Source organism: Coturnix japonica, chromosome 15, assembly GCF_001577835.2.
Source record: "Coturnix japonica isolate 7356 chromosome 15, Coturnix japonica 2.1, whole genome shotgun sequence".
In the NCBI taxonomy this organism is placed as follows: domain Eukaryota; kingdom Metazoa; phylum Chordata; class Aves; order Galliformes; family Phasianidae; genus Coturnix; species Coturnix japonica.
Window position 1 is genome coordinate 7,543,234 of NC_029530.1, and position 21,029 is coordinate 7,564,262.

General features: G+C 37.9%; 1 protein-coding gene across 1 annotated transcript in view; it reads right to left on the bottom strand.

The window, feature by feature from the left end:
• Positions 1–21,029, bottom strand: part of SPECC1L (sperm antigen with calponin homology and coiled-coil domains 1 like) — a 57,678-nt gene that overhangs the window by 18,889 nt on the left and 17,760 nt on the right. The window contains exons 5-13 of the mRNA XM_015878185.1: positions 19,499–19,706; positions 14,533–14,606; positions 13,908–14,083; positions 11,950–12,113; positions 10,224–10,315; positions 5,477–5,567; positions 3,622–3,705; positions 2,798–2,954; positions 1,110–1,212 (exon numbers count right to left, since the gene is read on the bottom strand). Of these exons, the coding sequence (XP_015733671.1) occupies positions 1,110–1,212; positions 2,798–2,954; positions 3,622–3,705; positions 5,477–5,567; positions 10,224–10,315; positions 11,950–12,113; positions 13,908–14,083; positions 14,533–14,606; positions 19,499–19,706 (1,149 nt within the window). The remainder of the gene's footprint in view (positions 1–1,109; positions 1,213–2,797; positions 2,955–3,621; positions 3,706–5,476; positions 5,568–10,223; positions 10,316–11,949; positions 12,114–13,907; positions 14,084–14,532; positions 14,607–19,498; positions 19,707–21,029) is intronic.

Sequence of the window (21,029 nt, forward strand, 5' to 3'; positions counted from 1 at the left end):
GAACCTTTCTACAATAATAGTAAATGCCAAAACTTATTCTTCTTTATTCATCTACTGTACCTACAAAACCCAACAAGAGTAATTGGAAGCAGCAATCTATTTAAACAAAAGAAAGCTCTTTTACATTTTGCTTGTATGTGCACACAACTGCAGAGTGAAAAGATTGGCACACTTTTCCTAACCAGGTGTTAGATTTATGTATACTTAACTCCAAGGCACTATGAGAAAACACTGCTGTATTTTGTTTTACAGGATTTGTAAAGCAATATAACGTCCTGCCTTTTTTAAAATGTAGGGAAGGAGAAAGGCTCTGTCCACAAAGCTATTCCTCAGAAATAGCAGTTTAGCACTAGATGTGCCACAGGAAGTGGGGGGAGGGATTATAGCACAAGCCTCTCCATTGTACTGAAAGAGGACTTTTCCTATGGATGGGCCATCATCCTGTTTTGTGGCTCTGAACTTCCTCCTGCATTGTGAGCCTCAAGTCATGGAAAGAGTAAAGTTCTTAAACTGAGGATTGTGTTGGGAATTCCAAAAACTTTCAATACATGTTAACCAACAAATACATCCGATTGTTAACATCCTGGTTTAGTTTGCTAAAGCCACTACTCTTTTGAAAAAATAATGTAATCAGGAGAACTCTGGATAGTTATCTTGTTACTTCTTTCAGGTTCTGATATCATTTAGACCAACTGCAAAAAAGTCTGAAACTACACAAGAAATCTAAGTACAAAATGCAAGACAACACATTTGTCTAAAATCCAAGAAATCATACTATATCTGCATTAGGGAAACATTAGTTTAAAATTTAAATTGCTGAAGTTTAAAATACTGTTACTGTTTCAAGGCTGTTGTAAGGTGTCTCAATAGGAGGTCACCTGCCCCCTTAAGAAAAAAAACAAAAACATTAACAACATGGAGCAAAGTAACTAAGAAGCTATTAATGTTAGGTTAGGACTTGTAGCACGTGTTCCAAGTAGAGAGTACAGTACATACCTGTGCCATTGCAATCTATGCAGTCAACTGTGGAGCGGCCTGGCTTATGCCACTGGCAGAGTCTAATTTGTTGCAGCTACAAGTATGCTATGTTAAAACAGCTCTACAATTACCTGATATCCTTCTGTTTTTTTCTGGCACCATTTCAGCAGGGCATTTCTCTTTGATCCTCCATATTCTCTTGCTAAGGCAGACAAGGGATCTTTCCTTTCTTCCCTAGGAATGAGGGAGAAGTGTAACTTGTAACTAATTATTTATCTTTCACAACAGACATACATATTACAAAAACTTAAAAAAAAACCCACCATAATTTATTGTGACTGAAAGTAGTAGGGTGCAGCATTACTAAGAATACAGAGAGATACTTGGCAGACTTAAGAGTTACTTTGGTGAAATACTTTCATTAGTAAACTACGTGTGTTTTCCCCCCTTGAACTAAACTTTTTCTAGGTATTTCAATATCAATGATATTATTTCCTAACAGTTTGGAAAGTAAACTCACAATACTGTAAGTTCCAGCTTGAAGCATTAAGCTAACTCAAGTGACTTTATTTAGTATTTAGAAAGAGAATAAACTGATGTTATCTCTTCTGCACCTCATGGCTGATTACAAGTGTCACCTTGAAGCAACAAGTTTGCATATCAGCCACATGTCGTTACTAACAAAACATTTGCATCTGGAGCTCTCAAAAAGGACAGGGTAGATCTACTATGTTGATCTGCTACCTGGGCAGCCTGGGCCATTGCTATATTACCTGCACAGCATGAAGTGCTTCCTGATGGCCAGACAGAACGTTCCAGCTTGTGCCCACTGTATTTTGTCCTGGCACTACCCACCACTGAAAAGAACATGGCTCTGTCCTCTTTGCACCCTCTTCTCAGATATTTATGAAAAACGATAAGACTAAAAATCCCCATGATCCTCCTCTTCTCCAGGCTGAACAGTTTTAACTACCTTGGCACTGACGGTTTTGTGTCACCTTCAGACTTTGAAGGGTGCACTCTGCTCCATCACCCTGATGGTTAATGAACACAGCTAACAGAATTGGATGCAGTACAGAGCCCTGAAGTACACTGTGAGCACACTTCCAAGCCAGACTTCACACCCTGAACTGCTCATCTAGCCCACACAGAACAGCCTGGTTATGAGGATCCTATGGGACAGCATCAATGGCCTTACTCAAGCCTACCTCAGAGGAGGTCAAAGAAGGTCACCAAAACAAGTAACGATGGGGCTGTATATTCCATCTACAATCAAGATCATGCAACACTACAAGAGCTTCAGCACAGAGGTTTGGGACAGTGTGTTAGAACTTAAATTTCAAGATCCCTCTCTTTACATCAAACCAAACTGTTTAGCTCTGAGTAAGCTGCACAGCTAGTCCTCAGATTCCAGTAAATGCACATGGTTTATACTGAGTTGTCATAGTTAAGAAAACACTGCTGAAGGAAATAAAGTAGTGTAAGTTATATGGAGGCAACAAGAATGATGTATAAATCTTATAAGTTAGTATATTAGATCAAGCGAATTCCTAAGCAAAATAAGCCAGTGAAGTTTCAGCAAGAACACGGAACAATAAACTGCTGATGTTTGTTTTAGTGAACTATAGCAATAGTTGTTTATTTTACCACAGCATTCAGAAAAAGGTAGGGGAGAAAAACCTCCATCCCAAAACCACACAAGTCCAGCAGCAGTTGGACTGAGTTACTGAAGGTTACTGAAGATGTCTTCCTACCAACATTATGTAATAGATAACTGCAAAGTTATAATTTTAGTATGTCACAAAAAAAGGGTTTTTACCTTATTCGACTTCTGGTTGTGGGGGTTACAGATGCTGTAGGGGAGGATGAGAGGGACAGCTGTGGTGAGGTGGTACCCATTGCCATGAGAGATGCGGGAGATGCTCCATCGGGTGCACTGATATCCCGTTTGATTTCTTCACTACTTCTTCGAGACACTATGTAGTAAAAAACATCCATGTATTTAAAATTTCCAAACATTAAATCTTTTGAACTCATTCCTACTTTCTAATAACTGCTAGTTCAGAAACAGTGAATGGAAATCCATACATGATACTAGGTTTTAACATTTACTTCACATTTCCTATCTAAGAAGTACCAAGGATTTAGAGATCAACATTACTGATAAAATCTGTATCTGAAAGCAAACAAAATTTGATGAATGCATCTAACAGCATATCATTACTTGCACTGGGAGAAGGACAACATGCTTCTCTGCCTCCTTATCTCTGTTCAAAGAAAAAAAAACACATTTAAGCAGTAAAGTGTAACAGCCAGTTATAGTTTCTTGGAACATATACTTCCAAACCAAAATTACTTCTAATGCAAGGAGAGGATGACATGAAAGTCATGTGTTACATGCAGAAAAAAATCTGTTCAGTTTCACTTGAGGTGATAGATACTATTTTTTAACCATCAGACTTATTTTTCATTGTTTGATTTTTCAGTTATATGTGAGGAAAACTGCTCCAAAAATCCAATCTATTGACAAAATCTCAATGGTGTGAACATAAAAGGTCTCTCTTAAAAAAGTACAACAGATACATCAGTACATGATTGAAATAAGAGTTCCTAGTTTTATTAGTCATCTATTAGTGATACTACCTGAAATAGATTTTGCACTTTCCATTGCAGGAACTCTTGGTAAAGATGCTGGTCTGCTAGTAGAAGATGTTCTCAACAAATGTTCTGGACAAAGAGAATGAAGACAGAACACTATTTTCAAAGATGTCAGTTAAGCATAAGAGATTAGGTATGCATTATGAATACTGCCTACCAGTGCCTGAGTTTGGCTGTATTACTAAGAGCAATATTTCCCTCTCTATATGAAAGAGAAGGCCTAAAATTTGCACATTACTAATACAGTTCACTCATGTATTATGATACATTCCTAATACTTATATAGTATGGCTTCTCTTACACATACAGCTGCCCTGGGCTATTGTATAAGAACTTTTAAACCAAAAGTCCAAGCAAAGAATCCCCACTTGGAATGCAGCAAAAAATGCTTGATATGTCATTCACAATGTGGATTGGTAAATCACATTGTTTTGTCCCTTATGTGAACTCATTTTGTTGTTGTTTTTGTTGATTTGATTTTTTTTTGTTTGCTTTTTAAACAAAATTTTGCTTTCTTGTCTCCCCATGCAGTGGGATCCAAGAGGTACCTTAACAAACCATAGGGAAGATCAGTTCTGCCCACCACCATTGAGTGAAACCAAATTGCAACAAAACTAACTTTATGAAGCATTTAATCAGAAGTAGCAACCTTTTTCTTAACTACCTAGAGAAGTATTCCTTTAGCTAAAACTTTATACTATATGTAAATGTTTACATATTCCTGTTGTTGCAGAAACACTCACAAGGTACTAATTTGTGTATAGAAATCATGAAAAGGATGAATGATGATTCAAACTAAAATGCTAAACCCATTCCAACAGTTGACCCAATAAACATACATTGCTAATAAAGATACTTTAAAAGTATATACAGTTATGAACAGGAATTCTGTCTGACATATTCTCTGTTGGAATGCAGTCCTGTTCCTGCGTTGACTGTAATGAAAAAGCAAAAACTACATAAAGCATACCACTCAGTTTGTGTTCAAGCTGATGTCTACTCATGAGCTCTGTAACAATTAAAGAATCCTAAACCATCTTCTTGGAAAGATATTTAAATATTCCTAAAAATATCGAAGTTTCTAAAATTAAAACCCCAGCTGCACTGATCAAAACCTCAACATGAACTGAACAAAAGCAAGAAGGAAATCTGGCACATACAGAACATTACAAAAAGTTACACACACAAAATGTACCCTTTATAAAGCATCAGACCTCAGGAATACCAAACTGAGAGGAAATATTCAGTCTGGAGTCATATGGGTATTATCTTGAGAAACATCTACAAAAAAAGCCTGAAACAGGCATAAATCAGAGAGCTACACCCAGCACATGATAGCCATTCATTCTCACAGGAAGAGCACATTGTGAGTGGTACTTTTAGAGACAAAACAAAGTTCACAGAACAGAGAATTATTGGAAAACAGATAAATCAACAGTCAATTCCATTCAATTTTTCATCTGGCTCCTGAAGATTCAATATTTATTAAGTTTATATTTTGTTATTCACGGGCAATATGGCCCCAGAGGTGAAAACAGCGACACAAAATCATCCTGAATGCCTCACATCTTCATTTTGCAAGTGATCACACTTTATGCACACACAAAAAACAGATTCTTGCCCAGTTACCTGGACAAAAATGTGATTCTGTTGAAGATTCAGTGTGTTTGATGAAACAAGTAATAAAACCTTTTTGTTTCTTATTTTACATTTAAAATACAACGAAGTCAAAATAGTTTGCTTTAGCACTATATTACACAATAGTCATCTAGATAGAAAACACTGTAAGTTACAGAAAAGTAGCACTGGTAAATAAGCGTAAACAAACTCGAGTGATTACCTTGAACAGGGATTTCAGCATAGCTTGGTCTTTTGTCTGTCAGTGTAGCAAGGGGTTTGGAAGCAGAGATTGGTCCGCTTATAGAATGCCTCTGAAACAGAAAACACAACGTATCAAACATAATTTGGTATATATAAATCAAGTAGAACAGAGTAAAACATACAACATACAACTTCTAAACATGCTTTCAAGAGGAGAAAAAAAATGAAATGCCCTTTTTCATTTCTCTACACCTCTGTTAGAAACGTATTTAATTTTTTTCACAGTATGCATTCCCCTGGAAATAGCTGAATGAAAGCCTCCTCTCTCACTCTGATTGGCAAGCATAATCCTTATAACAAAGCTGAGGAAGTGTGGGATAGATGAGTGGACAGTGAGGTGGGTTGAGAACTGGCTGACTGGCAGAGCACAGAGGGTTGTCATTGGTGGTGCAGAGTCTGGTTGGAGACCTGTAACTAGTGGTGTTCCCCAGGGGTCAGTGCTGGGTCCGGTCTTGTTCAACATCTTCATCAATGACCTTGACAAGGGGATAGTGGCCACCCTCAGCAAGTTTGCTGATGATACAAAGATGGGAGGGTTGTCTGACAAGCCTGAAGTCTGTGCTGCCATTCAGAGAGACCTGGATGGGATGGAGAGCTGGGCAGTAAGAAACCAGATGAGATTTAACAAAAGCAAGTGTAGAGTCTTGCACCTAGGGAGCAACAATTGCATGCACCAGTACAGTTTGGGGGATGACCTGCTGGAGAGGAGCTCTGCAGAGAGGGACCTGGGTGTCTGGTGGACGACAGGTTGGCCATAAGCCAGCAGTGTGCCCTCGTGGCCAAAAAGGCCAATGGCATACTGGGGTACAATTAAAAAGAGAGTGGCCAGCAGGTCGAGGAAGGTGATCCTCCCCCCTCTACTCTGCCCTGGTAAGGCCTCATCTGGAGTACTGTGTCCAGTTCTGGGCTCTCCAGTACAAAAAAGACAGGGATCTCTTGGAAAGAGTTCAGCAGAGGGCCACAGAGATGGTGAATGGCCTGGGGCATCTCCCCTATGAAGAAAGGCTAAGTGAACTGAGTCTGTTTAGCCTTGAGAAAAGAAGACTGAGAGGGTACCTGATCCAGGTACCTGATTATCTTCATGAGATAATAAAGTTCTGATGTTTCTTCCCAAATCATGTAGTCAAGACAGATAAATCCAAAATAACGATAGAGAAGTTCACAGTATCTATACACTGCAGCATCCTATAGCATAGACAGGATTACAGGGCTACTTATCTAACATTTTGAGTCTAACTAAAATTATGCTTTTGTGCTAGAAATCAAATGGAGAGCAAAGAGCAGCAAATATCTAAGAATCCAAGTACAAAATACAGTATGAAAAATTTCATCACCTTCTATATCAAGTGTCTTGTATGTTGCATACAGATTATTCCTTTAAACACTTAAATGAAAGTGACTGTAACAGCTTCCCATGAGAATTGGTATTTCAGGCTTTTGTTACCTTTAAAGATTATTTCATCTCCTTGAGCTTTCTTTTTTTCTAATAAAACATTGCATCACAGTGACAGTCTGTTTGTTTCCAGTAAATAAGGAAATAAATGAAACAACAACAACAGTAAGGTAATGAGGTTGGGAAACATCATGTCACTTGGCCACTTTTGGGACTGTCACTACAAAGGCAGAGCAGCCAAAAGCTCAGCCATGAAAGGCAGGTACACACAGAGCAGACACTGTTGGGTCACCACAATGTTTTATCACATTCTCAGTTTCTGGGTATCACTGAAAAACAAACATCCTTTATGGATATTGGCAAAAAACGACCACATTACTCAATTGATAGCTTGCTGTATATCTTGGTCCTGTCTCCTCGCTACAAAATGTTTGTTTTGCTGCTTTATACTCCTATTGACACTGCAGACGGAGCTTAACTTCACTGTTGCTAGTTCCTTGTTAAATATGTTACAGTTACAACCATCAACAGTAACATACTGTCTCAGGAAATCAGAGGAAAACGAACCAACTAATATGTTCGTACATCAAGTTCTGCTTGGCAATACCCTCATAGTAATACTGCACATCTGTCTCAAGGAGAATTACTTTTCCTGAAGCATTTTACAAGTATTAGAAATATTTCAGCTCAAAAGAGCTTCTGTTGCATCTGCTGATGAATCATTCACCATTTCACTTACATCTGAAGCACAATGAAACACGTACAGATCCTACCAATCCCTTGATAAACAGACTTTGTTTTCCTTCAGCTGGAAATGTACTCAAACTTGTTTAACTGCAAAACAACATTTTTCCTTAACATTAGCAATCAAATTCCTGAACACTAAATAAAACAAAATCCAAAGTTCTCAGGAATAATGGACTTTCTGAGGCTACTCATGGAGATTCCCAATGGGACATAAATTACTAAAGATGCTTTACAATCTCCGTTCCTGGTTTTCATTCACTCCACTCTGAGGTCTAGCAAAGTAGTACTTTAGATGAGGTGCAATAAAGGAAATTGTTCACTTAGATGTTTTTATGTAGTAGTCTCTAAATAATGTAATTACAGTAAGAGATGAAATTAGGGTTGTTAGGATCATCACCAGTCACTTTCCCATAGCCATTCCTGGCCTCTGCTAGCTGCCTGTTACTCTCTTCTTTTCCTTTTGTAACCAGCCCCAGAAGAGGAAAAGTCACACACAACAGAAAAAAGAACAAACATCTGACACTTCAAATTTGAGGCAGAACTATGGCAAGAACAAATCCCTCCATCTATTTTGCTTCTGACCCTTAAATGGTGTAATCTGCTGTTAGCTGTGGACAGATACATAACCTTCAGCTACCATCCAGGTATCTATTTCTGACCACTTTGCACTTCAGTACATACTTAAATGAATACCTTAGTAAGATGTTACGCCAATTTCGAAATAAACACAGCTCTTTGAACACTAAGTAGTTACACTGTGGAAGTTTGACACTGAAAAGCCTGGAGCCTGAAAGCTTCTTGTATGTTCAAAACAGAACTGGACATTCACTGTTGATCAGGGAATCTGAAACCACATCTGCTTCATTCTTCCAGCTACAAAACTGAAAAAGAAAGTACTTGGGGAAACCAGTTACATACCTAATAAACCTTTCCTTTATAAACCTTTCTAGACAACCACATTGCCACTTCTGGGTTAAGTTTTGCTGTGTTTTACATTCTAAAAAGCAATGTGTTTATGTATATTTTTTCCAACTGTTTTGCAATATTGTTAAGGTCTGGTATACAACCACTAAGCTTTACTATGGGTTCAGACCCAGAGCTAGAAAGGGGTTTTTGTCTGGTTGTTTTCCATTTCTCATTAAGTGCCCACTCTGGTATTTCCTGTGATAGCTTTTAGAAGTATCTGATAATAAGAACTGCAACAGTCATATAGAAAACAACTCTTCCACCTTTACTCAAGATCTCAAACCATAGATAAGTTCTGTAAGGTGAGAGAGTCTATAGATCAATTCATGCAGCAACTACTTATGAAAAGACCACTTTACAATTCTAAGAGAGCAGAAAACTAAAAAACACAAATTTCCTCTTTCTACAAGAGAATGGAAATAATCAGAATAGAAAGGCAGACCAATAAAAACCAGAGAATGTCACATTTAAATGCTTTAGAAAATTGTCATCAAGAGTGACGGATCTCAAAACAAGTAAATAAATCATTCAAGTAATACATCAAAGACAACAGGAGGATTAATGACATTAAAAGCATAGAGTATAACAATTAATTGTGGGTTTTTTTTGAGAATCTGGAGCCATCTTTGTCCTTAAGTTTGTTTGCTTTTGGTGAAATCTCTTTATGCAGCTAGCTCTATCAAGCTGAGCATTAATGTATTGATGATACATTCTTTAGTGCAGTGTTGTCTCCTTTACCTAGACTCCTATAAAGGCTGAACACATTGAGAAAGCTTCAAAGGAGACACAATAGAACACACAGTACAATCAGCAACTGGACAAAACTCTCAGCCAGTACAAAATGAACAAAGATAATCAATTTACAATGACTTCATTCCTCTCAGGTCAGGTCTGGTAACAAAAGCACATGCAGCGTGGGATACATTTATACTAATAACTGCTGACAGATTGCACAGAGCTCAGTCCACTTTCCAAAGGAGGTGACTGCTGCTTCCACACCAAGCACAAGACTAAGAACTGATAAACAGTGAGTCTAAAACTAGGGAATATAGTTTTCCGCTTACAGTCCTCAGCAGCAAAGGAATTGTAAGAGTTGGCAACAGCTACCAATAACTTTCAAATTATGTTGTCATTTCTTGTATTTACAATAGGGTTTGCCATGAAAAACTCCCTGGGAAAGCACAGGGCAGGCTAGAGCCTTTTGCAATTTTTCTTTAATTGCAATGCTTGAAGAGACATTAAAGAAATGGGACACATAGCAAAACATACCTAAGTTACAATAAAGCCCTTAAAAAGAAAATAAGCTTTTAAGGAGGCATCTCCACGTGGACCTGAACAGTGGGGATGAAGAAGGAAGATATGTGGGCTGTATCAATAGCAAAACCACAGCACTTTTTCATTTCTCAAATACAGCTGCCTAAATGTCATTTTCTCAGAGGTCTCCTTGGGGGAAATACGCTTTCATTAGAACTAACATTTTAGGAGCTACTTACTTGCAGCATCATTTTATCATAAAGACAACCAACATTTGTGTATTACCAGTTGTAGATTCATGTGCTCTTCTTCAACAAAGAATTAAATGTGTTCATAAAATACATACCTGCATAGGGGATACAGCAGCAGCTGGGGGTGTCTTCATGGGACTCGGACTCAGAGGAGTGCGAGGAATTGTGGCAGCAGCAGGACTTGGAACTGGAAGAAACACAGCAAGGAAACCATCAGGAGCACTGCCCCATTTTGAATGAACAAGCAGTCTGGCCGCATGTAGCAAATTCTCCATCTGTGTTTTAAACTCCTAATTTTACAAAATAGCATCTTTGAAAATTTCAGGTAGCAACTGCCTGCAAAACCATTTACAAGTCTGTCATCACATTCACTCCTCCACAGTCATATTCATTTTCTGTCTTGAACATCTCAGTCACAGTAAAAATATTTCTAAGGTTACTAAGAGGTGGACAAAGCTAAGGTGTAGGATGCTATTAAGCTGATAGATGTAAATGAGAGCATAACTAGTTCTCTGATCTCCAGGCAACTGAAGACACAGCAGCAGGCTCCTGGGCCTGCTAGTAAGACATCCCCCCTGTATCTGCTTTCTAGCTTTCAATTCAAGCCCCACAGCTAATGCAGACTTACTGTTGTGTAATACACTTTCTGAAATTTTGAATTAAATAAATACCAGGTTTAGAAACACATGAGAACAGAAATATTGAGCTGGCTGGTTAGTCATCTAATTCTATAACACCATGATTAGGCATAAATGCTGAGGAAGATAGATACCAGCTTAAAATATAAGGTGAAAAAAGATAGAAAGGCTTTGTTGTTTTACCAGACTTTGTCAAGAGAGCATTTTCTTGAAGAATAGATTAAAAAACCTTTTAAGTTAACTCTACAAAAATTAGAAAATGTAAATATCTATGAAAAATGAGAACACAGACTGAAATAGAACCATTTATAGAATCATCAAGTAATAGAGGAACTTTTATAACAAATTTTCAGGCATAAGGTATGCAGAAATAGATTAGTTGTGCATAATACACTTATTGCAATACTGATCATATAATCTACTTTCAGTCAAGCTTTTCTGCATCAAAAACTTAGTGATACTAACAAAAATGAAACTCAAGGTCGAAAGGCTTGTGGCACATAAAATATTTCCATTACCACTTCAAATGTAGTCAAACCTAAAATCCATTTCCCATTTTAGGGTAATTAATTAGACTCCTTATTCTGCTCATCTATAGAGGACAACAGCAGCTGTTCTCACAACCAGACTATTACCATGAGGTCTATTGTCTCAATAGTGAAACCCTTTGCATTTCAGAAGTTACTCTTTATTTATTTCATGGTGAAACTGGTTGGAGCCTGTTTTGAACTTTTATTAGCACTGACTATAAGAACATAAGTTATAAAATGAAACAAGCCCAGTTCTAGCTATTACAGAGATTTAAGAATGCTTAATTCAGCACGTATGTTCACAGCTTAAGAGAAAGGCTGAAGTCAGTTGTGCTTCCAGCAACAATTATGTCATGTGAGTTTATGTGTTTCTAATATGAAGCAGCACTGAATCAAAGTGTCTAACACATGAATCACTTGCAATTTGACAGAGAACGAAAAATAAGGATAAAAAAAATGACGCTTGCCCTTAGCCACTGTGAATAACCTGTCATGCAGTCTAATTTAGGTTGATTTTTTTCAGCTATCGCTTATAAATTATGATGGCACATTGGAACAACTTATCTGCAAATTAGCTAAGCCATTAGAGGTGTTCATGTCTACACATCCAAAATAATAACTTGGTACAGACTGCACTGGCTGCAGATAGTTACCTTGGGAGGCACTGTCAAAGGACTTGATGAGTGTTTTGACAGTCGGAGTTGGCTCTGAGGAGGTGGACGACCTGCGGCTCAGCCCCATTCCCTGTCTCAGAGCTGCCAAATCCCTCTCCACAGCATTCATGTAATTGTACACTCGCCCACGTTCCTCTTCCTGCCTGAAATCAATATGCAGCATGTTTAAGGCATTTAAAGCCACCTTAGCATACAAAGTGTTAAAACTGGAACATAAATTTGAAGACAAATTTAAATTAAAAAAAAAAAAAGAATTAGTCATTAACCCTGTTTTCTTTCCAATGTAATTTAGGAACAGATTATCATCCTACATTATCACTTTAAGTTCTCAGTATTAATCAGCAAGACAGCTTAAGCAACAGACAAAAAGTCTATCAAATCAATACCCCACTTAAGGCTTAATTTCTATTAATTTCTGTTCCTCTCATATACACAAATACATTCACATGCATATATGAATTGAAAATTTAAGGCTCAAAAATTTCACCATTTCACATGAAAATAATCAGCTCAGAGGGGGGATTTTTTTCTTGCCTGCATAAACAGAAAACAATTTAAATCAATTGTAACTAAGTAAGAATCTGTTCCTGGCACTGTTCTCTGTGCAGTATCCAAATAAGCTTTGAATCAAAATAAACAAGGATTTTAGAAGAGAATATTTATGGTGGTTATTGTATTCAGTATTACTGCTATGACAAGAAAAAGTTGTTTCAAATGATCTATTTTCTACAATTTCAATTAAAACACAATCTGTTTTCTGCTTCATTTGATGTAACATACTTTCTCACCACCTCCCCTTCAATGCAGCATTTACACCACTTTCACTTCCTATCTCAACTGCCTCCTTTTTCGCTGTCTATAGTGAATCAAATGATAAAAGTTGGCTGTGTGTAGATAATTACTGAATATACTGACTGGAATCAGCAAGCCAATTCTACCTACCAAAGTACAGCTGTAACTTCAAAGTTTGTGGAATTTTCCCCCCCCCCAAGGAGTGATTGAATGATAACAATTTTTCCTGAAGTATATTAGTAATGTTCATTAGTTTAGAGCTCTTAGCTCAGACAAGGAGTCTTACACCCACCACTCACTGTCACCCGCCTGTTCTTCCTACCCCTCATTTCTTTACCATCAGGCTTTTCCCAAGTTCCATAGCCTACGCAGGAAGTAGGACTTGAGATAGGCACCATGTATCCTTTGCAGAGCTCATCCACATGACAAGAAAATTGTTTAACATATACACATCACAAATATCATTATTCTACTTGTAAGCTAAACCTCTGTTCAAATCCTTACAGACAATGCAGTCAGGATTCAAATGGTGCAGCTCAAGATGTCACTATTCCATGTAAGTTTTGAGAACTTTAATACTTCTGGAAGATGTATGACTTGGTTTTGAAATAACTGTATCACACAATTCAACCTGGGACATATTATAATCTGAAATATTTTATCTAAAATCTTAATTTATATGAAGTGCCTCTAATTACTGCCAGAAATAATTGTGAGAGGAAAGAAAACAGTACAGGATGTATGCAGAAGGTTTCTTCTCAGGTAAAAGAACATCTGTATTTATCATAGCAAAAGCCCTGGCTACTAAGGGGAAGCATTCATGATGCACAGAAAAGTTGACACTGCTTATTTTCCATACTGAAGGAAGATGAATTAAGTCCAGACATTTGCTGGGAAAAAGTCCCCTGTGAGAAAAAAGTTTCTATCAAAGTGCCAAACTAAATATTCTTGGAGGGGAAGTATATAGAAAAGAAATAACCTTTTCGTCTACATTTACCTATATTACTCCTGAAAGCCTGCACGAGGCAACTTGTTTACAGTGAAAGGAAGAATTTACAGCTTCCAGAGTCTCGATAACACATACTGGATTTTCAAAATCATATCCCCCCACAGGACAGACAATATTCCCATTGTCTCTTGCATACTTGCGTGACTTGATTTCCTCCAACTCCTTAGTGAGCTTCTCATTTTTTTCCTGAGCTTCGTGTAATCTTCGCTTGAGGTCTCCTATCTCTTCCTGGGCCTCCGACTTTATATCATTTGCTATAACCACCGCAGTCTGGAGATCAGCTTGGAACTGACGCCATTCTGCTGACTCCTCCTATAGCAAACAAAACATTAAACTGAAAGCAGCAGCAAGAATTTTGAAGTTAAAAAAAAAAAAAGTTATGCATATTATTCATATTTTCCCCATGTTACTACAACAAACAATTTTCAGGAGCAATTAAAGGCACTCACCACTGGTACCGTGCATAGCTTAGCTTACAACTCACATTCAACAAGTTTTGCTAGAAACAACCTGAGAGAATGTTCCTAATATTGAAAATGTATGTATTAAACAATACATCAGCAGACATAGGAACATATTCTCCAAAGTACAACACCACATTTCTGGAATGCTGAGAGTTTTTCAGAATTAATTTTCAGTCTCAGTTAGTAAATATATATACTCCCCTGGGATGCCTTGCTCTCACCAGTAATTTTAATGGCATTGCATTTGATCATATTACTTTTTCCATAATTTATTGTGCTTTTCTGTTTTCAACCTACCCGGAGTCTCCTGTGAAGATTCTTTATCTCTCTTTCCATGTCATGCTTTTGGTCCTGAAGTTTTTTAACTGTATCTGCAATGAAAGTAAAATTCCCTGTAACACTGTATCCAGGACTCTATTTACTTAAGAAACAGTAACTGAAACAACCTATAAATGTTTTTAAAACTTACTCAGAGAACACTTTGGTATAATCAAAGCCATCAGGAGAAAAATAGTATTACTAGAAATAATTTGGCAGAAAACCTCGATAGGTACCTGCTGCTCTATGACTAGTGAGGGAATAGCAAAAACAAACAATTCCTGTCACAACATTAAGATGACAAAGCAGTATAAAAGAGCAAATAAAAAAAGTATGTATTATTTTTATTTGATAGGTGGGCAAATTAACAGGGAAAGATCCTAAAACGGGTGTCTTCAAATACATTAAACCTCCTGATTAATTTCCTCCTCTGCGACAAAGCAGCCAACAGAATACTGCTGTGCCTTCAGCAGGGATAAATTTCTACCTGAGTCCACAAGAATTTTACATTCTTGTCTATCAAGCTACTATTTGGAGTAGAAACAAGCTACGTTTACAGCAAAGGGACAAACAGTCAATGCAATTATGTTATGAAATAGATGGTTCCTCAATTCTGTCAGCAGCTGCACAAAAGGGTATGCAGGGTAATCAGCAGCAGCTCCTAACGTGGCGTCTGACAGGTTGGCTACAGCAATTATTATTCATTTGGTACTTTATTCAATACACAAGGACAGTGTGATTGATTACTCCATTCTTATAACTAAGCAACTAATGAAGAAGAACTTAAGCCTCTCGTTAGTGTGTCCCTTCACTGATCCTGGACTGGAAGACGTTTCATTTTTATAGCACTGTGTATTTCCAAAAGGTAGAACAGATAGGCCAACTGATTAACCATGTTGTAGAGCAGATTCACTGCCTCAACTTCTGCTGGAAAGAAACACTTCCAGCATGTACTGGCAGCAACCTTTTCACAAAGACTGAATGTGCATAATGCACACATTCATGGAGATAAATTAATTCTGTAAGGTTTTGAGGGTCTCATTTCCCTAGATGTAACACCCTGAAGGATTCTGACCTGGTTATTAGGGCTCAGGAAAAACACTGAACCCATGATTTGCTCCAAATCAATGTTCTACCACTATCACCTTCTCCCCGAGGAAGCCTATCACTTCACTACTCCTTGTCTTCTGCCACATTCATCTTCCTAACAGTAAAGATGAAGCTGTGGCAGACTAAATGGAAGACAGTAAGCATTTCAAAATGTTTAAATCAAGTGCAACAATGACTAAGTGCACATTTAAACCCATTTATGATATATACATTCAAAAGCCTCAGCTTTTAATGTTCTTACAAGAACATTAAAATTTTTCAGCCATGGAATTCTTTCTGGTTTCATCAGAAGAAATTCTTCAGCGCTGTCTCAACAGACCCAACTCAAAAGCTTTAAATGCCACGGCTGATTTCTGTACAAGTATGATATAAACCTTAGTTGGTCTGAAATACTGATAACCTCTCTGGCTTGTGAAAGTTGAAACAGTAAAATTAGACAAATATTTCTGTATGAATCTCATTCTTACAGGATTGCACAATTTAAGATACATCTGACTGATCTTTAAGTTTTGAAGACAGCCTTAACAGACAACGCCACTCAAACCACATGCTGCTGTTGCACTCAAGATTCTCCTATGTTTAATTTATCTGTATATAAAACTTGGTTGAGATAAAGTCAGCACTGAAATGGCAGCTTCAGGTGAAAGTTATACAAGTTGCTTCCACTCCCCACTGTTTTTTCCTTCATGCTAAAAACCACCATCAGCTAAAAAACAACAGCAGAACACCAACACAAATTTGCAAATTAGGTACCTTTTGGCTGGGATGGCAAGTATATAAGAGCTTTCAGTAGCACTTTGAAATGAATTTGAGTAGATGGTGGTCCTTTTAACAAGTGGTTCAAAGACTATCCTTAAAAGTAAAATTTGTTCTACTACTGAAAGCAATCTGCAGTTCATCTAAAAATAACCACAAACCAGAAACTAGAAATGCATCTAGAGCTAAGGTTGTATAATGCCATTGTTTTGGGCTTTTGTGAGATATGAAACGCACCATTAAGTTTTAGTATATTTATGCTTTGAAGTAAAACACAATGGTCTGAATATTCTGCAGTTACCATAAACAATACAGAGCATTTCATAGCAGTTGTTGGAAACAGTTACCTTTGCATAAACCTCAAATCCATCGAAGAGATTCAGAAAAACAGAACTGAAAAGAATTTGAAACTTTAGATAGACTGAGATAAGGGATCTCCCCTCTTACTGCTGAACTCCACTCTTCACATTGGCTCTGCAGGCCACAGAGCCACGCAGTAACAACAGGCAGGGGGCAGCCACTGTTGTACAGCTGCTCTGGGTACCTTTCCTTGCTGCATCTTCACTGCCTCCCCCAGTCTTCTCTAAAATGTACAAATAATTAAAGACTAATGCTTGATTTATTTTCCCAGTATTACATAGGAAAGGACAAAACATCATTTCTAACAAGCATGCTTGATAACTACTGTCAAGGTCCTTTTGAAAACGAGATAGTATTAAAAACTAACTCTGACTGCCCTACAGTAGAAGCACTCATTCACTGAATCACACTTCTGGCTCACCTAGTCTTGTACAAAATACGTACTGACTGAAATACTGATGGATGAAGAGAACTGATACATTTAACACTCATACCTTGCAGTAAGTGAAAGTTCAGCAAGTATTTTCAGGCATCAGAACACTGACAACCAACAAGTTAACCTACAAACATAGACTTTCTGCAAATCATGATACAAAATCCTCCATATCAATTTATCTGTTAACTGCTGGGAAGAACAGATTTATTTTTTCCCTCCCTTAGCAATGCTGATGACCGTGCCAGCTTGGTTACCTGACTACTGAAGCCTGTCTGAAGTGGCACACGAAAACTGGAGCACACACACCACCTAGCGCAAGGCTCTGCTGCTGCTCTCCTTCTCACCAACACCTTTGTGCCAGAGCTTGGCCCCACGCAGGCTGCTTCAGCTTGCTGTGCCTAGTGATAGCACGGAACTTAAGGGTTATTTCAGTATTTATTTTCCTGATTTAGTCCCGAATCACTATGGCTAAGTCTCCTTATTCCACTGGTGGCAAGTTCAGGTGACACTGGCTGTAGGCCCTGACACACCTGGGCTGACTGCAAGAGCATATGTATGCTTTTAATCAATGACTTCAGAATTCCACTGTCCTTATCCAAGAGATCACTGTTTTTTCCAGGCACTTATATAATAACAGCTAAAATGTGATAATAATGTTCCAATAGCCGTGAAACATGTCTCATTGTATGATCCTTGAACTTTCCTAGAATTAGGAAAGCCTGCAATGAGGCATGCTCCAGGCAGTCAGGCCAGAGCATTGCGTGATCCTACATGACTTGTTAGTGCAGTGGCTCATCAACACTGAATGCAAACTCATCAGCTCATAAATGAAGCATCTTCCTCCTGATTGTAAAGTCTCTCTTCTCTGATTTCATTAAGAGATAATTTTCTGCCATTTAACACCTGCCACTTATTTGCTGTCTCACCATCACTCTCAGTCAGCCAGCAAGTTTGTCATTAGGCAAGCTCTCATGTTCTCTGAAATTCTCCCATACTTGACACCAGGCAAATGAGAGATTACATAAACCTACAACACATCTCCACATTTGAAAGCACAGTATTTGTCCGGTAGAAAACCAGATCAGCCCACAGGTCTGATCAACATAGAGAGAACTGTGTAGAGTAAGATGTACTTTCCTATGACTTTAATACAAATTATTAACACTCTGCCTGTTACATGTTGCATGCACTCCCACAATTCTTCGTGTGCAATCCCTTCTTCTGTTCGCTAGATGTCACTCTCCAGATGCTCATTTCCTCCAGAAGTAACCACACCAAACAGCCCAGCTGACTTTCCAGAACTATTTCTGCACATACAAGTATCAGACTACAGCGATTTTTGTTGAAAATCTCAGCACCAATAGAATTTTTTCCCACCAGCACGTTTAGCAGTTACAGCTGTTTTCTGAGACTGCAGAAACATCCTTACAAAACGCCCGTCAAAACGACATGCCCTATTTCCAAGGCAGAATCATCTAAAAATTAGAGCTGCCTTTTAATTAGGTATTACTAAGTAAACACCTAAACGGTTACTTGACGGTACGAATGGATTTCAGTTAAGACAAAGGGAAAAAACATAAGTAGAGAAGCGTTCATCTTTTGCAGTGTTTGCTGTAAAATGACTTCAGGAACAACGTCAGAGCCACTGCCCATACACTTCAACTCCCATTCCTGGATGGGAATATGTTCCTTTGGCTTTGGCACAGAAAGAGGAGGAAAAAGAATAAAAAGCTTAAAGAATTTTGTGAAGTGAAACAGCAATTGTCTTGCAAGATAAGGAAACACTGCTTGGGGAAACTAAGTTGACATCCACATCTGAAAATACTGCTTTTCAGCTGAATAAGCAGTTTTGATTACTTAAACGACTATCTTTCCTTGATAGCAGATCAATTTAAAATATTTATTTACAGTGAAAAGGAATAATACTTTGGCTTTTCATTATCTTATTTAGAAGAGTAGACATTTTAATTCCCTAAGTAGCACGGAACATATAACAGCTTTCAGAAGGCGCAGCTGCCCAAGTTCTTGTTCAGATGGAGACTAATTGCTGAATTCCAATCTGTGGTAGGAATGTCCGAGCAGGGCTCAGGGTCAGAGGGGAAACAGACAGATAGGTGAGTGTACCATAAATATGTAACCATAAAACAGTGGGACTGGAAAAGAAAACCTGGCTTTTTTTCCCCCCTAGCATTATAAGGGTGACTTGAACTCAGACAAATGAGAATATTTTCACTGTTTCAGTGTTCTGCTTAATAAGTTACACAAGCAACACACAACACTTACTCTCCAAATCAGATATGATGAGATTGTCATGAAGCTTCACAGCACGATGCTGCTCTACTTCATCCTCCAACTCAAAGATAGTTTCTTTCATGTCACTTCTCTCAGTTTCTTTCTCATCTAGTTCTGCCCGAAGTTTTTCTAGAGTCACATTAAGGTCTTCTATTTGTTTCTTGGCTTCTTCTTGGAATACTCTGTAGTCATCTTCAACCTGAGAATGAAACACCAGGTGTCACAACTAAACTGTATTCTTTTAAAGATAAACTTTCTGTTTTCCAGCTAGCATACCTACAATATATTTTTGGAACCATAGGAAAGGGCAAGGGCCAAGAAGTTAAACATAAGCCTTTAAAACTGTAGATGCAACTACTTTTCTGTGTCAAACTGTTTTTCTCACAAATTGAATAAATGAGATTTCCTCAGCTACTCTATCAGCAGAATCCTGTATTCAGGGAAAGCAGTAAGAACCACAGTACTGAGGTTTCAAGAGCAACTGATACAACTTAACATCTGGCTACTATGTACACAGGGGAAAAGTCTTTATCCTTTCTTTATCTTGCCATGAGAAATCTGCTCTTCCTCGTGCATCGATATTAATGCTTTCTGGTTCCTTAACCTAGTAGCAAGATTCATATTTGTGCATGTGATGTGTGTCAGCGATTTGAAGCAGTTCCCTGAAAAGTCTTAGAAGCTACTGATCTGCTTAATTAAAAAAACACCTGACAGGGAAAGAAAAAGACAGTAGATCTCTTTTCAGGAACACCAAGACCATTTTATCCTGCCTCATGAAACTGCAGCTTAAATAACAAGCTGAGATCAGAGGCTCTTTAACATTCACTCCCATGCCCAACAGCAAAAAACAAGGTCATGGCTTAGGGCGGGTCAGCACAGGCACCAATTTTAATCCACAAAATGCCCTGCTTTAAATTACCTGTTTCAGTATTTATTTAAATATCACTACCCAACTTTAATTATTAAAATTTTACTTTACTTAAATCTCTAATTAGGATTAATTCTAACTGGCTATTGACCTGCAATTAACATATAGCTCAGACAACATGTTCAACAAACTTTCTTATCAGGAAGACTTACCTTCAAATAAATACTGGATAGGACATTTTTACTAGATAAATTAGTTTCATTAAAGTCACTATAGGTGGTCTAGAACTACAACATTTGGATCCAAAACACAATTAACACACAAGCTGCTCCTGGTTGGATCATTAGTAAAAACGTTCATGTATTTGCCATATTTAATAATTTTTTAAAAGCTTACATTTTCTTTTTTCATTCAAAACTAAAACCTTTAGCTAGCAAATTACATGGAACACCTCCCCCTACAGGGACAGGCTGAGAGAGCAGGGGCTGCTCAGACTCCTGGAGGACCTGACAGCAGGTTTACAGATATTTTCAATTTCTCTTAGAGTCTGTAAGAAGGAAGGGGCAACCTCTTTAGGGACTGATGTTACAAGGACAAGAGGAGATGGTTTCAGACTAAAGGAGGGAAGATTTAGACTGGATATAAGGAAGAAGT